Raw genomic sequence first — 19,802 nt, forward strand, 5'->3', positions numbered from 1 at the left:
GGGGAAACATCTCCTTGGTCACCCCCGGTCAGGTGGAAATTGGGTCACAGGCCATACCTGATGTCCATTGTCCCCAGCCAGATGGACTCTATCGCCCCCCAGCTTCCCCTGGCTGGGGTCCCTGCTCTGGCCACACAAAGCAGGGGGCCCGGGGCACAAAGGGTGGGGGCAGGGAGTCCCCTGTGCCCCGCCCCCCCCGCCCCCCCCCTCCCCGCACAGACGCATTCGGGAGGGAAACAAAAGGTCCAGCCATAGCTGGGCCCTCGCGGCCGCGGCCATGGCAACCATTCCCCCTGCCCCCCCTCCCCTGCTGGCCACTGGCCACCAGTGACTGGCCCCGGGCCACTGGGCAGCCCTGGCCCCTGCCACCCCCTTTGGCACTCCCTTCTTCCTGCTTGGCCTGAGACCTGACAGAAACCTGTCCCCATGCTCCCTTCATCCATCTGTCTGCCTGCTCCCCATCTGTCCTGCATCCCGCTGCCCTCAGCCAGGGGGTGACAAAGAGGAGGAGGAGAAAGGTGGGTGCCCCATGCTTAGCATAGATTTTCTCCCCCAGCCCCACGACCAGCCCCTTAACCAGCATCACCCACATACCAGCTCCAGAAACAGCTCCAGCCCCAGAAACCAGCACCAATCCCATAACCACTACCAATCCCATAATCAGTGCTGGCTCCATAACCAGCCTCAGCCTCATAGACAGAACCAGCCCCATAACCAGCCCCAACCCCATAACCAACCACCAGCCCCATTTAGATGCCCCCACCCCACAGTGTCCAAGCAGGATGGGCACCCCATGACCCACACTGTCTCCATTCCATGGTCGCCAAGCAGAATGGACACCCACAACCAGCACCTGCCCCATAACCAGTGCTATCCCCATTCAATAGTGGCCAGGAGCCTTGTAACCAGTTCCAGCCCCATTGCCAACACCATCCCAGTCCTGCTGTCCCTGCTCTGTGATGGCCCTGTGGGATGAGCACCCCAAAAACAGCACCAGCCTCATAGTCAGCACCAACCCTATAACTATCATTGTCTCCCTTCCTTGGTGGCTGAGCAGGAAAGGTCCCCCATAGTCTGCACTGTCTCCATCTGATTGTCCCCATTCCTTGGTGGTCAAGTGGGATGGGCACCTCGTAGTCAGTATTGTCCCTGTTCCTCGGTGGCTACATGGGCCAGATGTTCCATGGCCAGTGCGTGCCCATTCTATGGTGGCCAAGCAGGTCAAGCCCCCGTAGCAGTGTCCCCATCCAACAGCAGCTGATTCGGTTGGTTGCCCCATATACAGCACTACTCCCATCCTACCATCCTTTCCCAGAGTTGCCCATTGCTGTCACTGACCCACTCCTGTGCCCTCCCTTTGTCCCCAGATGGCGTTCACAGCGCAACAGCACAGTGCACGCTGCGGGTGACCGTGATCACAGATGAGATGCTCAGCAACAGCATCACCCTGCGTTTGGCCGACATGTCCCAGGAGCGATTCTTGTCCCCCCTGCTCAGCCGTTTCCTGGAGGGGGTGGCCACTGTCCTAGCCACCCCCCGCCACCGCGTCGTCCTCTTCAACATCCAGACAGACACAGACGTGGGGACGGCGCGGATCCTCAATGTCAGCCTCTCGGCCCTGCTGCCGGCAGCGGTGCCAGGCGCGTCGCGGTTCTTCTCGTCGGAGGAGCTGCAGGAGCGGCTGTACCTTAACCGGTCTCTCCTGGCGGCCACCACGGCCCAGCACGTCCTGCCCTTTGATGACAACGTGTGTCTGCGCGAGCCGTGCGAGAACTACATGCGCTGCGTCTCCGTCTTGCAGTTCGACAGCTCCGCGCCCTTCCTCGCCTCCGACACCATCCTTTTTCGCCCCATCCACCCCGTCACGGGCCTGCGCTGCCGCTGCCCGCCTGGCTTCACCGGCGACTACTGCGAGACTGAGATCGACCTCTGCTACTCCAGCCCCTGCGGCAGCAATGGGCGGTGCCGGAGTCGTGAGGGCGGATACACCTGCGAGTGCCATGAAGACTTCACCGGTTAGAGCCACTGGCCAGCCCTTCCTCAGTGTCCATCCTCATCTTTCCTCATCCATCTCCTCTTCAGCCCTCCCTCCCTCTCTCCCTCCCTCCGCTGGTAGACTGGTGGCACTGGAGCCATACCCCCTACCCCCAGCCTGGGACTCCAGCCCCCACGAGAGCTGCCAGCCAGGTGGGGGAGGGGGTGTGAGGAAGGGGTGTCTTTGGGTTTCCATGGCAATGGGAGATGGTTGTCATAGTGATAGAGCTGGGGATAAAGATGATGGGGGGGAGGGAGAAGAGATCCCCACCCTCTCACTTAGGGTGCTTGGTGTCACATTGGGGGAAGCCCTGTGTGTGGGGGCTCCTCTCTCCTGGGGGGAGAACTTGGGATTTACTGGAGGATGGGGAGGAGAGAGGACTCCCACCCCCCATTTTTGGGATGCTGGTGCCCTCGGGGTATCACACAGGGGAGCCCTGCAAGCTGGGGGGCGGCACTCTGGGTTTAATGGAGAGGTGTGTGGGAGATGGGACTCCTTACACCAATTCTGAGTTTCTGAATGTCACTCAGGGGAGCACTGTGAGCTGAGTGCCCGGGGGGGCCGCTGCACCCCGGGGGTCTGCCGGAATGGGGGCACCTGCCTGAACCTGCTGGTGGGGGGATTCTGGTGCCAGTGTCCCCCTGGGCATTATGAGAAGCCCTTCTGCACCATGAGCACCCGCAGCTTCCCCCCGCACTCCTTCCTCACCTTTCGTGGCCTCCGCCAGCGCTTCCACTTCACCCTTGGCCTCACGTGAGCCTGGAGGAATCTGGGGAGGTGGGGGGTGATGTGTGCCCCTGCGGGTGTCACATTGGGTGTGGGGTAGATGGTGATGGTTGCCCCATTGGCGTGAGAGGAGATGATGGGGTGGGAGGTGATGGCTGTCTTGTGGGCACTGGGTGGTGGGTGGGTGGGTGCCCCCATTGTCATCATTTGGGGTGTGGGGTGGTGGGTGTCTCAAGGGCATCAGATGGGGTGGGGATACTGCATTGGCATCATGTGGGATGGGTGGTGGTCGGTGCCCCATTGACATCATATGGGTGTGGGGTGATTGGGTGTGGGGTGATGGGCACCCTGAGGGCACAGGATGGGAGCAAATGATGTGGGTGACCTCTTGGCATGGGGGGCAATGGGGCAGGGGCACTTTGTGGGGGCAGGGGCTGATGCATACCAGCATCTCACAGTGGGTACAAGGTTATGAGGCAGGGTGTGAGGGGTGTGCCTCAGGGGCACAGCAGGGTCAGGGGCTGTTGGGGAGTGTCAGGGTGGAATGGTGGGACTGGGGGTCATTGGGACACCCCTGGCACTTGTGTCCCCCAGGTTTGCCACACAGGAGCAGGACGGGCTCCTGCTTTATAACGGGCGCTTCAATGAGCGGCATGACTTCGTGGCACTGGAGATTGTGGATGAGCAGCTGCAGCTCACCTTCTCAGCAGGTATGCACTGCCCCTGGCACTACACCCCTGCACCCTTGTGGGCACTTTATCCTTCCCTGCATCCCTCACTTCATCCCAGACAGCCCATCCTGGCACTGCCTGGACTGCATCCTGGGCATCCCTTTCCCGGCACTGCATCTCTTGTTGCATTCCTCACTGCATCCCTGGCCTGCCATTCTTGGCGCTGCCTGATACTGCATTCCTGGCATCCCACCCCTGACACTGCATCCCTGGCACTGCATCCTGGACATCCCATTGCTAGCACTGCATCCACTCCTCCTTGCCTCTGGCTGTGTTGCCCTAACGTTGTGCCTACAGGTGAGACCACCACCACGGTGTCACCCTTTGTGCCAGGAGGTGTCAGCGATGGGCAGTGGCACCGGGTGCAGCTGCACTACTACAACAAGGTGGGAGAATGAGGGGCACAGTGGGTGGGGAATGTTTGGGGCAGACAGAGGAAGGGAAGATGGAGGGGAAGGGTGGGGAAATGGAGAGATGGAGGGGGGGATCAGGTATGGGGTTGGGGGGCACCTAAAGGACCCTTAAGGGATGTGCCCACCCATGGGGGTCCCAAGGGATGGGAGATGCGAGATGGAAGAAGGAGTGGAAGAGAAGTGGGTGTTGGAGGGATGAGGAGAGTTGAGAGATTTGAGGGACTTCAAGGGACTCTCAAGAGCTGCCCCCATCCATAAGGACTCCAAGGGACCCTCACCCATTTATTCAACCTGTTGGCCTCCCGAGGAACTCCACCTACCTTCCTCACTAGGGGGGACCCCCAAGGAATTGGGATGGGGGGATGGAGGAAGAAGAGGTCAAAGGGATAGTGGCTTGTGGGGACCACTGAGGTTTAAGGGAGGCTGAAGGGATGGAGGGCTTTGTTGGGGGATCTGAAGTGTAGGGGGCTGGTGGGCTGGAAGGACATGGGAGCCCGGTGAGGGTTGAGGGGCCAGAGGGCAGTGGGAGGGTGAGGAGTGGGTCAAAGGCTGCAGGACGAGCATCCTGGGCCCCCTTGCCTGATGTGGGGGCTCCCAGCCGGTTGTGGGGCGCTCGGGGGTCCCACAGGGCCCCTCAGAGCAGAAGATAGCTGTGGTGACTGTGGACGACTGTGACACGGCCATGGCCCTGCGCTTCAGGCCCCGCCTCGGCAACTACTCCTGCGCTGCCCAGGGCATCCAGACTGGCAGCAAGAAGTGAGGGGGGCCTGGGAATCCCATGGGTGGAGGTCCCTTGGGGTACCCACAGAGGGTTCCCCTGGAGGTGAACGGTCCCTATGGGTGAGGTACCTTTGGAGTCCTCACTGATGAGAGGTCCCTCGGCGGTGACAGATCCCTATGGAGGTGGGGGGTCACTGGAGGTCCCCCTTGGTTGGGGGGTTCTCTTGGCGTCCCCATGTGTTGGGGGGGTCGGGGAGTCCCCTGGGAGTCTGTTGAGTTCCCCACGGGGGATCGCCCCTTGGTGGTCCCTCAGGTCCCCACAGGTTTTGGGGTGAGTGTGTGTTCTTTGGGGTTCCCTTGTGACTCCTGTGGGATAGTGGGGTGGCTGGGTGTCCCTTTGGATTCTCTCAGGGTCCTCATGGGTACCTCGAGGGTCTCTTGAGTCCCCAAGGTGATGGTAGGCTCTGCAGGTCATTGGACCTGACGGGGCCACTGCTGCTGGGGGGGGTCCCAACGCTGCCCGAGAGTTTCCCGATCCGCAGCCGACACTTCGTGGGGTGCATGCGGCACCTGCACATTGACCAGCGTCCCGTGGACATGGCAGCCTTCATTGCTAACAATGGCACCCTGCCCGGTGGGCTCCGGGGTCGGGACATGGGGCAGGGCCTGTGGGGGGCTGTGTTCCTTCCAGGAGAGGGAGATGAGGTGTGGGGTTAAGGGGTACCTGAGCAGTGGGGCTGTGTCCCCTGAACGATGTGGGGGGGTTCCTGGGCTGGAGGGATGGATGGGGGTTCAGGGGCACGTTGTAGGGCATTCTGTGTCCCTTGGTTGTGGGGTGGGGGATGAGGGCCTGCCAGGGCCATCGAGCTGGAGTGGGTGGCACAGGCTGTGTCCCTTGGGAATGGGGTGGGGAGATGCCAGGGCTGGGGGGCTTGGATGGGGCTGTATCCCCTTTGGGGTGAGGTTGGGATGTGGGTTGGGGGATCAGGGGATGCTAGGACTGTGGTGTTCGATAATGGTTCAAAGATGTGGGGGTGTCTGTGCCCCACGGGGCCAGGGGTCCCAGGTCATGTGTGGCACGTGACCCCTGTGCCCCCTCACAGGTTGTCCCCCCAAGAAGACCCTGTGTGACACCAATACATGCTACAACGGTGGCACCTGCGTGCATGAGTGGGGAGGGTTCAGCTGCCGCTGCCCGCTGGGCTTTGGGGGCAAAACCTGCCAGGAGGGTACTGGGGGACCTGGAGAGACAGTGTGGAGGGGCTGTGTGGGGTGCATAGGCTTGTTATGGGTCTGTGGGGGCCATGGGGAGTGTCTCTGGGTGGGTGTGAGGGGTGTGGGAAGGAGGTGGAGGGCATCCCCGCATGTGTTGGGGGGTCCTTGGAGTTGTTGTGGGTTTGTGAGGGGGTACGGGGGATCCGTAGGTGGGTGCAGGAGATCTGTGGGAGGGTGCGTTGGCATCTGTGGGATGTGCATGGGGTCCCGGTTGGGTGCTGGCGATCTGACAGTGGGCATATGAGAGGCCGTGTGGGGTGGTGGGGGGTCCTGGGTGAGGTGCGGGGAGTCCATGGGCGGGTGGGGGTACGGGGGAGGGGGCGTGCGGCCGCCTCACGGCGCGGAGATCCCTGGGGTGGGCTTGGAGGGGGGGTCGGTGGGAGTCGCCCCCCGTCCCACGTGCATGCCCCGCAGAGATGGCGGCCCCGCAGCGGTTCGTCGGCAGCAGCCGCGTGGCGTGGAACGGGCTGGCGCTGCCGCTCTCCATGCCCTGGCCAGTCCGCATCATGTTCCGCACTCGCCACCCCCGCGGGGTTCTGCTGCGGGCGGGGGCCGGAGGCCGTCTTACCCTCATCCTGCAGGTAGGCACGGGGAAGGCGTGGGGTGGGCACAGGGGAGTCGAATAGGGGGGTTTTCCTGAGGAAACTGCCGGGGAGGGAGGGTGGTTGCCCTGGGTGGGTCATTGCCGCGGGAGGTGTTGGTTTTGGTGTCACTGGCATAGGGGGCATTGCCTTGAGAGGGTATTGACTTGAGTGGGAGCCCAGGGGAGTTTGCACTGGGGCAGTGCCAGGAGTTATTGCTCGGAGGGTGGGGGGCGGGGATTGGCATTATTTTCATTGGTGAGTTGTTGGCACAGGGTTTATTACCCTGGGGGGATCATTGCCCCGGGGTAGGCGGGGGGGGTCATTGGAATAAGAGGCATTGCCTGGAGGGTATATATGACCACGGGGAGGTAGTGGCCTGGTGGGGGGGTTGGAACAAGGGAGGTACCCTGAAAGAAGTGCCAGGGATTATTGCCCTGGAGAGGGTCTGTTGGCATCGGAGGTATTGCTTGGGGGGGATGTATTGCTGGGGAGCAATGGGGTGCCACTCCTTGAGGGGGCGTTACCCAGGGGTTGTGTTATTGTCTCAGAGGAAATTTGTATTTCCTGGTGGGCAGTGCCCAGTGACCACCAGGTTTTTTGAGTCCTTGACATGTCTACCCCTCACAGCTGAGCGAGGGGCAGGTGGAGGCTGGTGCCTGGCAAGGGGGGGCCCGTTTGGCCACCCTGCGTCTGCCCCAGGCCAAAGTCAATGATGGTGCCTGGCACCACGTGGAGCTGGAGCTGCGGGGGGGCCCTGGACGCAGCCCCTCTGCCACCCTCCTCCTCCTCACCCTCGACTACGGCCGCCACCAGGTACGGGGAGACTGGGCCACGTGGGGGCATCCACTCTGATGGTCCCCGGGTGCCATTGTGGCACCCCTTGTGGCAGCCCAAGGCACCCACGGGGGTCCCTGTGCCCGCAGGCGGTGGGCGATGTCTCTGGAGAGCTGCAGGGACTGCGGCTGCACACACTGAGCCTCGGGGGGCTGCTGGGGGACAGTGGCGCCGTGGAGGAGGGGTTCCAGGGGTGCCTGCAGGTACAGAGTCACGGGCACAAAGGGCGTGGGGAGCATGGGGTGGCAGGTATAGGAGTGGAGGATGGGTTTGGGGATATGGAAGAGTGGGTAAGGATATGGTCACAATGGGAGGGCAGCACAGGAGCATGGCATAGGTCTTGGGGAGATGGGCACGGATGTGTGCACAGATGTTGGGGATGTGGCACAGGGTGAGGACAGGGCACAATGAAGCAGGGCCTTGCCTTGGGGATGGGGACATGGGCACGATGAAGAGGAGCACAGGGACATGAGTACAGTGCTTGGGGACCTAGCATAAGGCTTAGGGACATGGGTCCAGGGCTTGGGGATGTGACACGGGGACAGGGAACAGTGAAGCCAGGCACAGGGCTTGCGGACATGGGCACAGGGCTTGGGGACATATCATGGGGAGTGGGGATGTGGGCATGATGAAGGGTAGCACAGGGACACTGTGACATGGGCACAGGGATGGGGACATTGGACTTGGGAATGTGACAGAGAAGTGGGTATGTGGACAGGATGGTGAGGGGCACAAGGGATGTGCACAAGGGTGGGGGACATGGGCAGAATGGGTGGGAGGCAGAGGGACGTGTCGCAGGGTTTGGGGATGTGGAGTGTGGGGATAGCACAGGACATGAGGACATGGGCTGTGTGGGCAGGGGGACATTGGAGATGCACTGGGTACTCATGGGTATAGTGACATGGAGTGCAGGGTCATCACCCCAGGGCCTGGGCAGCATGAGGACACTGCTGTGACTGCAGAGGTCATGGGTGGTATGGGGCATACTGGCTGGTTTTGGGGCCACTGAAGCACCGAGAAGTGATGTGACTGGGGAGAGGGGCTGGCGTGACATAGCAGGTCCTGGTGTGGGTTTTGGGGTGTCACATGTGGGGACAGACTGGGCAGGATGATACAAAAGATCCCAGTTGGTAGCAAGGGACATTGAGGCTGGGCATGGCAATGGGGCAGGAGGGGTCATGGTGGCTGGGGCATCACTGAGGTCACTGACAGGTGACCCCACACAGGGAAGTTGGGGTGGGGTGAAGAGGTGTCCCAGGTCAATAGGGGTCACTGAGGATGACATGGGAATGCCACCAGGTGGTGCTGAGTCTGGTGCTGAGGTACAATAGCAGGTGACATGATGCAGGGAATTCTGGGTGGCACAGTGGGTCCGGTGTCACTGGGGGGAAACTGAGGAGGGGGTGACACTGCAGGGTGGTCCAGGTTGTCCTGGGATGTCTTGTGTTGTGGAGGGGGACACTGAGGTAGGGATGACAGTTGGGCAGGAGTTTTAGGGGAATATAGTGGGTCCTGTATGGTGGTGCGATCACACTGATGGTGACACCGTGCGGGGAGTTCTTGTGGGGTCTTGAAGGAATGGTGAGAGTAGCTGAGGCATGGAGTGTGTTGGAGGGTCCAGGGTGGCTCGGGGTGTCACTATGAAGACATTGATGGGTGACCCTGCAGGGCCTGCGTGTTGGGGACCCTATGGTGACGGCGGGCACCCTGAGCCTGGCACAGGCAGCGCAGGTGAACGTGGAAGGGGGCTGTGCCCTGCCCGATCCCTGTGACTCGGGGCCCTGCCCCCCCCACAGCTACTGCAGCGACGATTGGGACAGTTTCTCATGTCGCTGCCACCCTGGTGAGCAGGGACCGTCCCCCCCCCCAGATCCTTGACACCCCCTCAACACACCCAGACATCCCTCAATAGCCCTGGATAGTGACACCCCTGTGACACCCTCCTCTGCCACCCCAGTGAGCTGGGACACCCTGAGACCCTCCAGCAGCCCCCCAAAACTCCCTGATACCCTTCCAACACAGCCCGACACCCCCAGGATGCTGACACACCTGTGACATCCTTCATTTCTATGCCTTTGACTGGAGACCCTCTGACAACCCCTGACATCCCCTGACACCCCATGGGATACTGACACCACTGAGACACCCCTGTGAAAGCCCCTACTGCTACCCTGGTGAGCAGAAACTCCCTGGAACCTCTGAAAAGTCCCAACACCCCTGAGATACTGTCACTCCTGACATTCCTCACTGCTGCCCCAATGACTGGAGGTCCCCTGGCACCTCCTGACAACCCTGAGACACTGCCATCCCCAGCACTGCCACCCTGCGACATATTGTCCCAACAGTACTACTCTTTGTGGGCACTACCACTCCACCCGTGTCACCAGGACAGTGCCACTCCCCTGTCACTGTCACCTTGACACTGCCATCCCTGTCAGTGTTCCTAAGGCACTGCCACCCTCCCTGGGCACTGCCAGCCTTGTCCCCAGGTACTGCCTACCCTCATCCCTGTTCCCTGAGCACTGCCAACCCCTCTCATTGTCCCCAAGGCATTGTCACCCTTCCTTATCACTGACACTTCTTATCACTATCTCCCCTGGGCACTGCCCCTCACCCCCATCCCTGTCCCCTGTTGTTATCCCCAACCCTATTCTGTGCCCAGGGTACTTCGGTGACAGCTGTGTCAGTGCCTGTGCCCTGGACCCCTGCGAGCCTCCGGGCACCTGTACCCACCGCCCAGGCACGGCCCTTGGCTATGCCTGTCACTGTCCCCCAGGCACCTTCGGGGCCCTCTGCCAGCACCGGTTGGTGACACTGTGGGGCACACACGTGTGCTGGGGAAGCATGGAGCATCTGGGAGGGGTAGGGGGCGGGTCGGGGAGGGCACTGTGAGGGACACCGGGGGCAGGGATTGGAGTGAGTGGAGGGCGGGCATCTGGGCTAGGGTGGATGTGCAGTGGGTGTAGTGCACGGGCAAGGTGAGTGTGCAAACGGCAGGGGGAGCATGAAAAGGGCACGGTGGCTGTGCAAGAGCTGCAGTGAGTATGCAGTAGTCAACTGTGGATGAAAAGTGGTACTGTGGGTGTAGAAGTGGCACAGTGGGGGTGCAAGGGGCACTGTGGGGGTATAGGTGGCACTGTGAGGCTACGAGTGGTCATGTGGTAGGCAAGGGACAGTGTGCATGTACAGGGGACCGTCTGAGTGTACAAGTGGCATTGTGGGGTATCCTGGCGTGGTGCCCAAGTGCCAGCTCCAGTGTCCCCAGGGAGGTGCAGCCATGCCCTCGGGGGTGGTGGGGACACCCCACGTGCGGCCCCTGCAGCTGCGATGTCACCCACGGCTTCGACCCAGACTGCAACAAGACCACTGGCGAGTGTCGCTGCAAGGTGGGACCTGCCAGCCCTTGCCATCTCCCCTGCCAACCTCCGCCATCCTCCTGTCACCCCTCTGTTTCCCCCTGCCACCCCACTGTCATCCCATCACCTTCCTGTCACCCCCCATCATGCCCGTGACAACCCCCCAGTCACCTCTCTGCCACCTCCCTGTCATCCGCTGTCAGCCTCCTGTCACCCCATCCCTGTGCCTACAGTGACCCTGTGTCCCTCTAGGACAACCACTACCGCCCACCAGGAGAGGACACGTGCCATCCCTGTGAGTGTTACCCCACTGGGTCGCTGTCGCGCCGCTGCGATGCCAACACTGGGCAGTGTCCCTGCAAAGCTGGTGTCATCGGCCGCCACTGTGACCGCTGTGACAACCCCTTCGCCGAGGTGACGGCCAGTGGCTGCGAAGGTGGGAGACTGTCAATTTGTGTCACCCTGTGCCACCCTGAGTGCCCACCGTCACCCTGCTGTCGCCCTCCATTACTCTCTGTCACCTTGTGTCATCCTGTGCCCTGAGTGCCAGTGACCAGGTACTACTGTTACTCTGCTGTCATCCTGCTGGCCCTATTGTCACATTGTGTCACTTTATGTCACCCCATTGTCACTCTGTGTCACACTGGTGTCACCCTGCTGTCATCCTGTGTAACCCTACACCATCCTGTGCCATCTTGATGTCCCCTGCTCTGCCACAGCTGTCACCTTGGGTACCAGTGAGTGCCATTGCCACCCTGTGTCATCCTGTGTCACCCTACTCTGCCCTGTTGCAACCTTGTGTCACCCTGTGTCACCTTGTGCTACCCTGGATTACCGCATTGTCACCTGCTGTCACCTTGCTGTCACCCTCGCTGCTGGCAACTGAGTTCCGCCAGCACCTTAGTTGTTGGTGTAATCCCACTGACATCTTGTATCACCCCACTGTCACCCTGTGTCATGCTGCTGTCACACTGCTATCACCCTGTGTCACTATGTCACCCTATTTTCACCCCGTGCTATCCTTTTGTCACCCTGCTCTGCCACTGCTGTCACCCTACTGTGAGCCTGTGTCACCCTGTGCCACCCTGAGTTCCAGTGACCAAGTGCCACTGCCACCCTATTGTCACATTGCGCCACCCTGCATCCCTGATTCTGCTGCCCTGTTGTGTCCCACAGTGAACTATGACAGCTGTCCCCGGGCCATCGAGGCCAGCATCTGGTGGCCCCGCACTCGGTTTGGGCTGCCAGCTGCAGCCCCCTGCCCCAAGGGCTCTGTTGGTATGTGGGGACATGGGGACAGAGTGGGGATGGCACTGGGCACACTGCCAGAATGGGGATGGGGGTGACAGAGTGGTGACATCGCTGGGATAGGGCTGAGAGGGGTTGACACCATGGTGGCATCGCTTGGGTGGTACAGGGAGGTGACACCGTGATTGCACTGCTTAGACATGGTGGGAAGAGGGGACGTGTCATGTTGTGTCACTTCAGGGTGGTGATATGGTGGTGGCATTGCTGCGATGGGATATTGACACCAGTGGGACAGGGCTGTGTGTCGTGGTGGCACCAGTTGGATGGAGCTGGGGTGGGGTGGCATCACGGGGGCATCACTGGGACAGGGCAGGGGGTGATACTGTTAGTGGCATTATTGAGTTGGTACAGGGAGGTGACATTGGTGGCACTTCTAGGGTGGGTCAGGGGTGGTGGTGGTGTCACCAAGATGGATTGGGGATGAACTGAATGTGTGGACTTGAGATGAGGCTGGGGCTGCCACTGTGGTGTCACTGCAGAGAGCATGATCTGGTGGCATCACTGGGACAGGGCTGGTGGCTGTCACGGTGGTGTCACTGGGGGGTGGCACAGGAGTGTGACACTGGCAGCCCAGCTGGCATGCTGTGAGACGAGGCTGCCCTGTTGTCCCCACAGTGCATTCAGTATCCCCATCCCACAGGCACAGCACTGCGCCACTGTGACGAGCACAAGGGCTGGCTGCCCCCCAACCTCTTCAACTGCAGCGCGCTGGCCTTTGCTGCCCTTCGCCCCTGGGTGAGCTGGAGGAGCACCAGCGGCAGTGATGCGACAGTGCCACTGGGGCTCCCCTGACTTTGTGTGTATCCCCCCACAAGGCAGAGCAGCTGGTGGGCAATGAGTCGCGGTGGGATGCGGGGCAGTCCCGGCGCGTGGCACTGGCGCTGCGTGAAGCGATGCGTGAGACCCGTGGGTACTTTGGCAGTGACGTGCATCTGGCATACCGGCTGGCGGGGGCCCTGCTGCGCCATGAGAGCCGCCAGCGCGGCTTCCACCTTGCTGCCACCCAGGACGTTCACTTTACTGAGGTGGGCATGAGGTCACAGCGATGGGGACATGCCCAGAGGGGGAAGGGGCAAAGCGGAAGAGAGCTTGGGAAGATGAGCCCTACGATGGGGAGGATGTGGGTGCATAAGCCCAGACACCAGGGTGATGGGCACCCTTGTGGGGAGGAGCATTGGGGCAGAAGCTCAGATACCAGAGTGTTGGGCACCCACCTATGGGGGCAGAAGAGCAGGTGCCAGGCTGATGGGCACTGATATGTGTGTGAGAGGTGGTGGTGCAGGAAGCTGGATTCCAGGATGGATGGCACCCACTTGGGAAGGGTGTTGGTGAGGGAGCCCATGCACCAGGGTGATGGGCATCTACCTAGAGAGGAATGTTGATGTAGGAGGTCTGATGCCAGGGTGGTGGGCACCCCTGAGCAGCGGGTGTTGGTGTGATTCAGGGTGCACCCTCAGCTTTGTGGGGGTACAGCACCTCCATTTCCCACTGTTGGTGCCAGTGTCCCCCAGCCATGGAATCCTACAGGGGAGGTAGGGGTCCCCTGGCCAGACGCTAAAGTTCCAGCTCCCAGTGCCACTACCACTGCCTTGCCTCCAGAACCTGCTGCGGGTGGGCAGTGCGCTGTTGGACATGGGGAACAAGCGGCATTGGGAGCTGATCCAGCAGACGGAGGGTGGCACGGCTCAGCTGCTGCGGCACTTTGAGGAGTATGCACGAGCCCTGGCACGGAATATGCCCCAGACTTACCTCAGCCCCTTCACCATTGTCACCCGTAACATCGGTCAGTGGGGACATGCATGGCCAGAGGGCTGTGAGGGGGGTATCTGCCTGGGAACATAGGCATGCTGGGAACATGCGGCGTGTATGTGCCAGGGGACATACATGTGCCCTTGGTGTGGTGCTGGGGACATGGGCATGGATGTGCATGGGGGATGTATGTGCTGGGGACATGGACATGTGTGTGCTCGGGGACACGTGTGCTTAGGGGATGTGTGTGTGTTGGGGACATGGATGTGTGTCTGGGAACACAGATGTACATACCTGGAGTATGTGTGTGCCTGGGGACGTGTGTGCACAAGAACATGTGAGCTGGGGACGTGTGTGCACAAGGACACGTATGCTGGGAGCGTGCATGCATGTGTGATGTGTACCTGGGAACATGTGCTGGGGGCACAGACATTTGTATGGCTGGGAAATGTGTCCTGGGGAATATGGGTGTGCCTAGAGGCGTGTATGTGTCCCTGGGGATATGGGCTGTGGTCTGTGTCCTAGGGTTGGTGGGTGCTGGGGTCAGTGGGTGTCAGGATCCATGACCCCTGGGATCAGTGGGTGTTGGGATCCATGGCCCTGGACTCAGTGGTTGCTGGGGTCCATGTGCCTGAGGGTTGGTGGCTGCTGGTGTCTGTGGGTGTATGGATTCATTGCTCTGGGGTTGTTGGATGTCAGGGTCAGTGGGTGCTGTATGCCCTCACGGTGGGTGCTGGGATCTATGGTCCTGGGGTCTGTGTGTCTCAGGATCCATGACTCTGGGGTTCGTGGGTGCCAGGGTTAGTGAGTGCTGGGGTTGGTGTGCCCCAGGGTCAGTGGGTGCTGGAGATGGTTTCTGCTGGGCTTGGTGTGCCCTGAGATTAGTGAATGCAGAGGTTGCCGTGCCCTGGGGTCAGTGGGTGCCAAGGTCTGTGTTCCCCAGGGTCAGTGTGTACCAGCACTGGTGGGTGCTGGCATTGGTATGTGCTGAGCTCGGTGTGCCCTGGGATCAGTGAATGCTGGGGTCGGTGGGTGCTGGGATCTGTGTGCCTCAGGGTTGGTGGGTGCCATGCCATGACATGCCGTGGGTGACGTGGTGCCACAGTGGTGTCGGTGGTGCGGCTGGACAAGAGCAGCTTTGCGGGTGCCCGCCTGCCACGGTATGAGGCGTTGCGGGGGGAGAAACTCCCGGACCTGGAGACGACCGTCATCCTGCCTGACAGCATCTTCTGGCCCCCTGAGGACAGGCGTGAGTCCAGGGTGTAGGGGGACAGGGGCAGGGTTGGGGACCCACTTGCATCCATAGGGTTTGCAGGGCTTGGGGAGCCCCCCATCTGGCCATGGGGACATGGCACAGCTGGGGACCCTTGGCTGGCATCTGGCAGGGATGGGGGAACCCCAAAATGCCCCTGGGCTGACAGGGTTAGGAATCCCAGTGCCACCATGGGGACCCCAGTGTGGCAGGTTTGGGACCCCAGGATGGTACTTGCAGGCTGGGGACCCTGGTAAGGATGAAAGGACTAGGGATATTAGGATGGCATCGGAGATCCTGGTGTAGCCATGGTGGTGGGCAGGGTTGGGTACATAAGTGTGACCATGGGGACCTCATTGTGGTCATGGAGCTGACAGGGTTGGGGACCCTGGTGTGGACATGGGGACCCCTGGAGCTGGAATTGTTGGGGGAACCTTTTTGTGGTCATGGGACTGGCAGAGCTGGGGATTCCAGGGCCACGGGGACCCCTATGAGTTCTCAGATCACCATGCCACCCCCTGCTTATGGCCCCCAGGCCCCTCAACCGGGCATGGGCAGGCACCACAGGGCGCAGGTGGGCAGGAGGAGGAGGAGGAGGAGGAGGATGAAGCAGGCGAAGAGGAGGAGGAGGAGGAGGCAGGGATGACTGTGGTGACCCGGCACAAGCGCCACCCATCCCTGGGTGAGGGCCAGGCCATCGCCAGCGTCATCATCTACCGCACCCTGGCTGGTCTTCTGCCCCAGCACTTCGACACCGACAAGCGCAGCCTCCGGTGCACTGGGGATGGGGGCTTGGGGGGATGGCGGTGGCACATGGGGTGGCAGCGCAAAGCCAAGCATCTGGGGGGGTGTAGGGAGATAGGGACAGAGGTGTCCAGAGGGATCCCAAGGGAGGGATGGGCACATGCAGTGTCCAAGGCTGGGGGGCACAGAGAGTGCCTGAGGATGGGGGGTAGAGGGTTGGGGAGATGGCTCAAGGCATGCCCAAAGATGGTGCCCATGGGGGGCCATTTTGGGGCCCCCAAAAAAGGAGGCACAGGGGAGAGAGGGATGCTCTCATAGTGTCTGTGTGGTGACAGGCTGCTCACTCTGTGGCACCAAAGTGGGTTTTGGGGCACCCTGAGTGGGCTCCCTGACCCCAATGCACCTCAGGGTGCCCAAGCGCCCCATCATCAACACACCAGTGGTGAGCATCAGCGTGCACATGGGGGGCATGGATGGCGTGGGGGGCACAGGGACCCCCCAGGCGCTGGCCAAACCTGTCACACTCCAGTTCCGCCTGTTGGAGACCCAGGAGCGCTCCAAGCCCATCTGTGTCTTCTGGAATCACACTTTGTGGTGAGGGCGGGACAGGGGACATCTCAGGGGTGAAAGGGACACCCTGGGGGCATGGGGACATCCCAGGGGATAGGACATGGGATTGGGGTTGGGAACATCTTGGGGAAGATGGGAGCCCTCCAGAGGGACAAGGGATCTCCCCAGAGAGACAAGGGACCTGGAGATAAGGACACCTAGGGGAACAGGGGATATCCCAGGGGATGGGGACATCTTGGGGACCCAGGGACAACATGGGGAGACACAGACATGCTGAGGTAACAGGGGACATGGCACACACCAGGGGAACAGGAAACACACCAGGGGAGAGGGACCGTGGAAATGGGGATGCCCCAAAGAGATAGGTACACTCTGGAGGGAGAGGGAGCGTGGGGGTGAGGACATCCCATGGAGACAGGGGACATCGTAACAGGGATAGGGACACCTTGAGGCGACAGGAGACACGGGAATAGGGACACCTTAAGGGGACAGAGGACATCCTGAGGGGACAGGGAAGATGGGGACAGGGCAGGATGGATGCCCCAGTGTCCCTGCGGGTCATGGATTAGTAACATGGAACAGGATGTGAAGGGGCAGCTCTGACCCTGGTGGGTGTCAGGGATAGGATGGGGGGTTGTCCCCAAATGGAGGGGTGTTCCCAGGTGAGTGTCCCTGGTGGGTGAGTGTCCCCAAGTGGCAGCGGTTTTCTCTGCTGTGTGGATGGATGTCCCAGTGGGTGGGTGGGTGTCCCTGTGGGAGGGTGACATTACTGGGTGTTCCCAGTGCGTGTGTCCCTGGTGGGTGACCAAGTTGTGTGACCCCTTGGATGGGTGTCCTGGTTGGGTGCATGACCCTGGGTAGGGGTGGATGTTCCCGGTGAGTGTCCCCCGTGTGTGTGTGTCTGTGTGTCTGTGTGTGTCCGGTGGGTATCCTGGCTGGTTTCCCGGCTTGTGTCACCTTGTGGTGCTGCGCAGGGCGGGCAGTGTAGGCGGCTGGTCGGCACGAGGCTGCGAAGTCGTCTTCCGCAACCAGAGCCACGTCAGCTGCCAGTGCCACCATCTGACCAGCTTTGCCGTCCTCATGGACATCTCCCGCCGAGAGGTGGGGACATAGGGGGACATGGATGGGTGCATGGGGACATAGGGGGACAGATGTGACACAGGGACGTGGAGGGACACAGTGACCCTGGGATATGGAATGACTCAGTGTGAGGGTCCTGGTGGGGACATGGGGGTGGGTGGAGACACGTGCAGAAATAGGGCACAGGGTGGGGCTTTAGGGGCAGGGGCGGGGTTTTTGATAAAAGAGGAGGGACAGAGACAGGAGGGCCTTGGCCGAATGGGGGGCGTAGTGGAGTAGGGTCAGGGTGGAGGTGTGAGTGCTCCTGGAGGCGGGGCTGAGGGCAGGGGCTGGGGCTCAGGTGGGGTGGTGCTAAATCCAAGGGGTACGGCTGAATCCAATGGGTGGGGCTCCCTTGGGGCAGAGCTAAATTAGGTGGGCTATGTTGATCTGTCAGAGCTCCCCCGAGGGTCCAGTCAGCATGAGGGATTCCAGTGGGTGCAGCTGAGCAGGCTGGGCTGGTCGCTGTCCGAGGGGCAGGGCTGATGTGAGTGGGGTCACAGGATGCAGGCGTGTTTTAAGGGGCTGTGGCTGAGTAATGTAGGCAGGGTTTCCTGGGTCGAGGTTGAAATCTGTGGGCGGAGTGTTAAGAGGTGCGGTCAGTGCTGTGGGTGTGGTTTCAGGGGGTAGTGCAGTAGGTGGCATTGAAAGGAGCTGAGGATGTGGGTGGGACTTTGCGGGCCATGGTTGAAGTGCTGCGACTGGGGGTTTCAAAGGATGGGCCTGAATAATTGAGCAAGGCTTCCTATTGGGCTATGCATTGTGGACAGGACTTCCCAGGCCCAGGGACTGATTGCTTTGTGAGGGGAACCATGTCTCGTTGATGGGGGTGTCTTTGGGGGCATACCCACTGAGCACATGCTGACATATGCCGATGCTGGTGCTGCAGAACGGGGAGGTGCTGCCGCTGGCAGCACTCACCTACGGCTCACTGGGCGTGGGGCTGGCGGGCCTGGCGCTGGTGGTCCTGGCCCTGGGGACCCCGAGGCGGCTGCGCTGCAACCGCCACAGCATCCGCCGGCACGGCACAGCTGCACTGCTGCTCGCACAGCTCGTCTTCCTGCTTGGCATCAACCAGGCCGATGTCCCGGTGTGTGGGAAAAGGGGGCTGGGAAAGGAGGGAAGGAGCGGGGAAGGGCTGATTGGGTCAGGGGATCTGTTGCCTTTGAAGTGTTTGGGTTGGTGGGGTGAAGGAGTGCACACGGCCGTGGTTGGCTGGGCCTAAGGGGTGGCATCCAAAAGACATGAGGACTGTAATGGGTGGGGTCCGTCAAAGGGGTGGTGATCAAGGGGCGATGTCTATATAAAGGGGTCGGGCTTCTAAAGCAGTGGGGCTGATAAATGGAGTGAGGTCCCTAAGGGGTAGAGCTCATCAAAGGTGTTGGCTCTCAAGGGCGTGGGGCACTCGAGGGGGTGAGGCCTATGAAGGGAGTGGGACCTTTGAGAGGAGTGAAACCTCAACGGGGGAATGGCCTCTCAAAGTGGGTGCGGCTTGGGGGGTTGTGCATGTGGTTGGATCGTGGGGCCGTGGGCATGGGCCGGCAGTGACGGGGTGGGTGCAGCTGGCGTGCACCGTGGTGGCCATCCTGCTGCAGTTCCTGTACCTGAGTGCGGTGGGCTGGGCACTGCTGGAGGCGCTGCACCTGTACCGGCGCCGCAGTGAACCCCGTCACGTCGACCGTGGTCCCATGCGCTTCTACCATGTACTGGGCTGGGGACTGCCTGCCTTCATCACCGGTGAGCCCTGGTGTGAAACGCTGTTCTCATTCTGACCCCACACCCTGGACCAGCAGCTGCCCACCTCCACCTGGGTCAACACCTTCTGGTGGCTACACAGCCGTTTCTGGACTACGGCCCCTGCCACCTGAATCCCTCCCCCCCCAGTCAGTTTGATGCATGGTGGGGCCCTATTTCCATATGTAACCCCACCCCCAGAATATAGGCGTCTTTGCCAGCATAGCCACATCCCTGGATATAGCTCTGCCTCCAGGAAGATACTCGTGCCCAATCCAACACAGCCCCACCCCAAGAGTTTAGCTCCACCCTTAACCACCGTAGCCCCGCGCTGATAGTTTTAGATACACACCTAGAGTCATAGTTCTGCCTTCATCTATTAGACCCAGTCCCAAGATTTTAGACCAACCCCTGGGTCCATAATCCTACCCTCATCCATCATAGCCGCCAAGTTTTCAGACACATCCCCGGCGTCATAGCCCCCTCCGAAAGAGTATAACCCTGGCCCAACGTTTTATCCTCACCACAGGAGTTTAGCCCCACCCTCATCCATCATATCTCCACCCCAAGAGCATCTTTCCCAACCTTTTCAATATGCCCCCAGAGCCACAGACCTTTTCCATCAATCATAATCAGATACTTCCCCAGGATT

General features: G+C 60.9%; 1 protein-coding gene across 1 annotated transcript in view; it reads left to right on the top strand.

Moving 5' to 3' along the window:
• CELSR2 (cadherin EGF LAG seven-pass G-type receptor 2) overlaps positions 1–19,802 on the top strand; it is a 30,044-nt gene that overhangs the window by 3,986 nt on the left and 6,256 nt on the right. The window contains exons 2-25 of the mRNA XM_056511422.1: positions 1,368–2,015; positions 2,566–2,788; positions 3,356–3,471; positions 3,790–3,878; positions 4,504–4,661; positions 5,096–5,259; positions 5,729–5,854; positions 6,315–6,481; positions 7,112–7,297; positions 7,408–7,521; positions 8,987–9,161; positions 9,981–10,122; positions 10,584–10,704; positions 10,927–11,110; positions 11,851–11,952; positions 12,623–12,717; positions 12,798–13,007; positions 13,582–13,765; positions 14,837–14,980; positions 15,519–15,756; positions 16,136–16,321; positions 17,272–17,398; positions 18,306–18,506; positions 18,979–19,153. Coding sequence (XP_056367397.1) covers positions 1,368–2,015; positions 2,566–2,788; positions 3,356–3,471; positions 3,790–3,878; positions 4,504–4,661; positions 5,096–5,259; positions 5,729–5,854; positions 6,315–6,481; positions 7,112–7,297; positions 7,408–7,521; positions 8,987–9,161; positions 9,981–10,122; positions 10,584–10,704; positions 10,927–11,110; positions 11,851–11,952; positions 12,623–12,717; positions 12,798–13,007; positions 13,582–13,765; positions 14,837–14,980; positions 15,519–15,756; positions 16,136–16,321; positions 17,272–17,398; positions 18,306–18,506; positions 18,979–19,153 — 4,275 coding nt within the window. The remainder of the gene's footprint in view (positions 1–1,367; positions 2,016–2,565; positions 2,789–3,355; positions 3,472–3,789; positions 3,879–4,503; positions 4,662–5,095; positions 5,260–5,728; positions 5,855–6,314; positions 6,482–7,111; positions 7,298–7,407; positions 7,522–8,986; positions 9,162–9,980; positions 10,123–10,583; positions 10,705–10,926; positions 11,111–11,850; positions 11,953–12,622; positions 12,718–12,797; positions 13,008–13,581; positions 13,766–14,836; positions 14,981–15,518; positions 15,757–16,135; positions 16,322–17,271; positions 17,399–18,305; positions 18,507–18,978; positions 19,154–19,802) is intronic.

The sequence above is a fragment of the Oenanthe melanoleuca genome, chromosome 26, assembly GCF_029582105.1.
Source record: "Oenanthe melanoleuca isolate GR-GAL-2019-014 chromosome 26, OMel1.0, whole genome shotgun sequence".
In the NCBI taxonomy this organism is placed as follows: Eukaryota; Metazoa; Chordata; class Aves; order Passeriformes; family Muscicapidae; genus Oenanthe; species Oenanthe melanoleuca.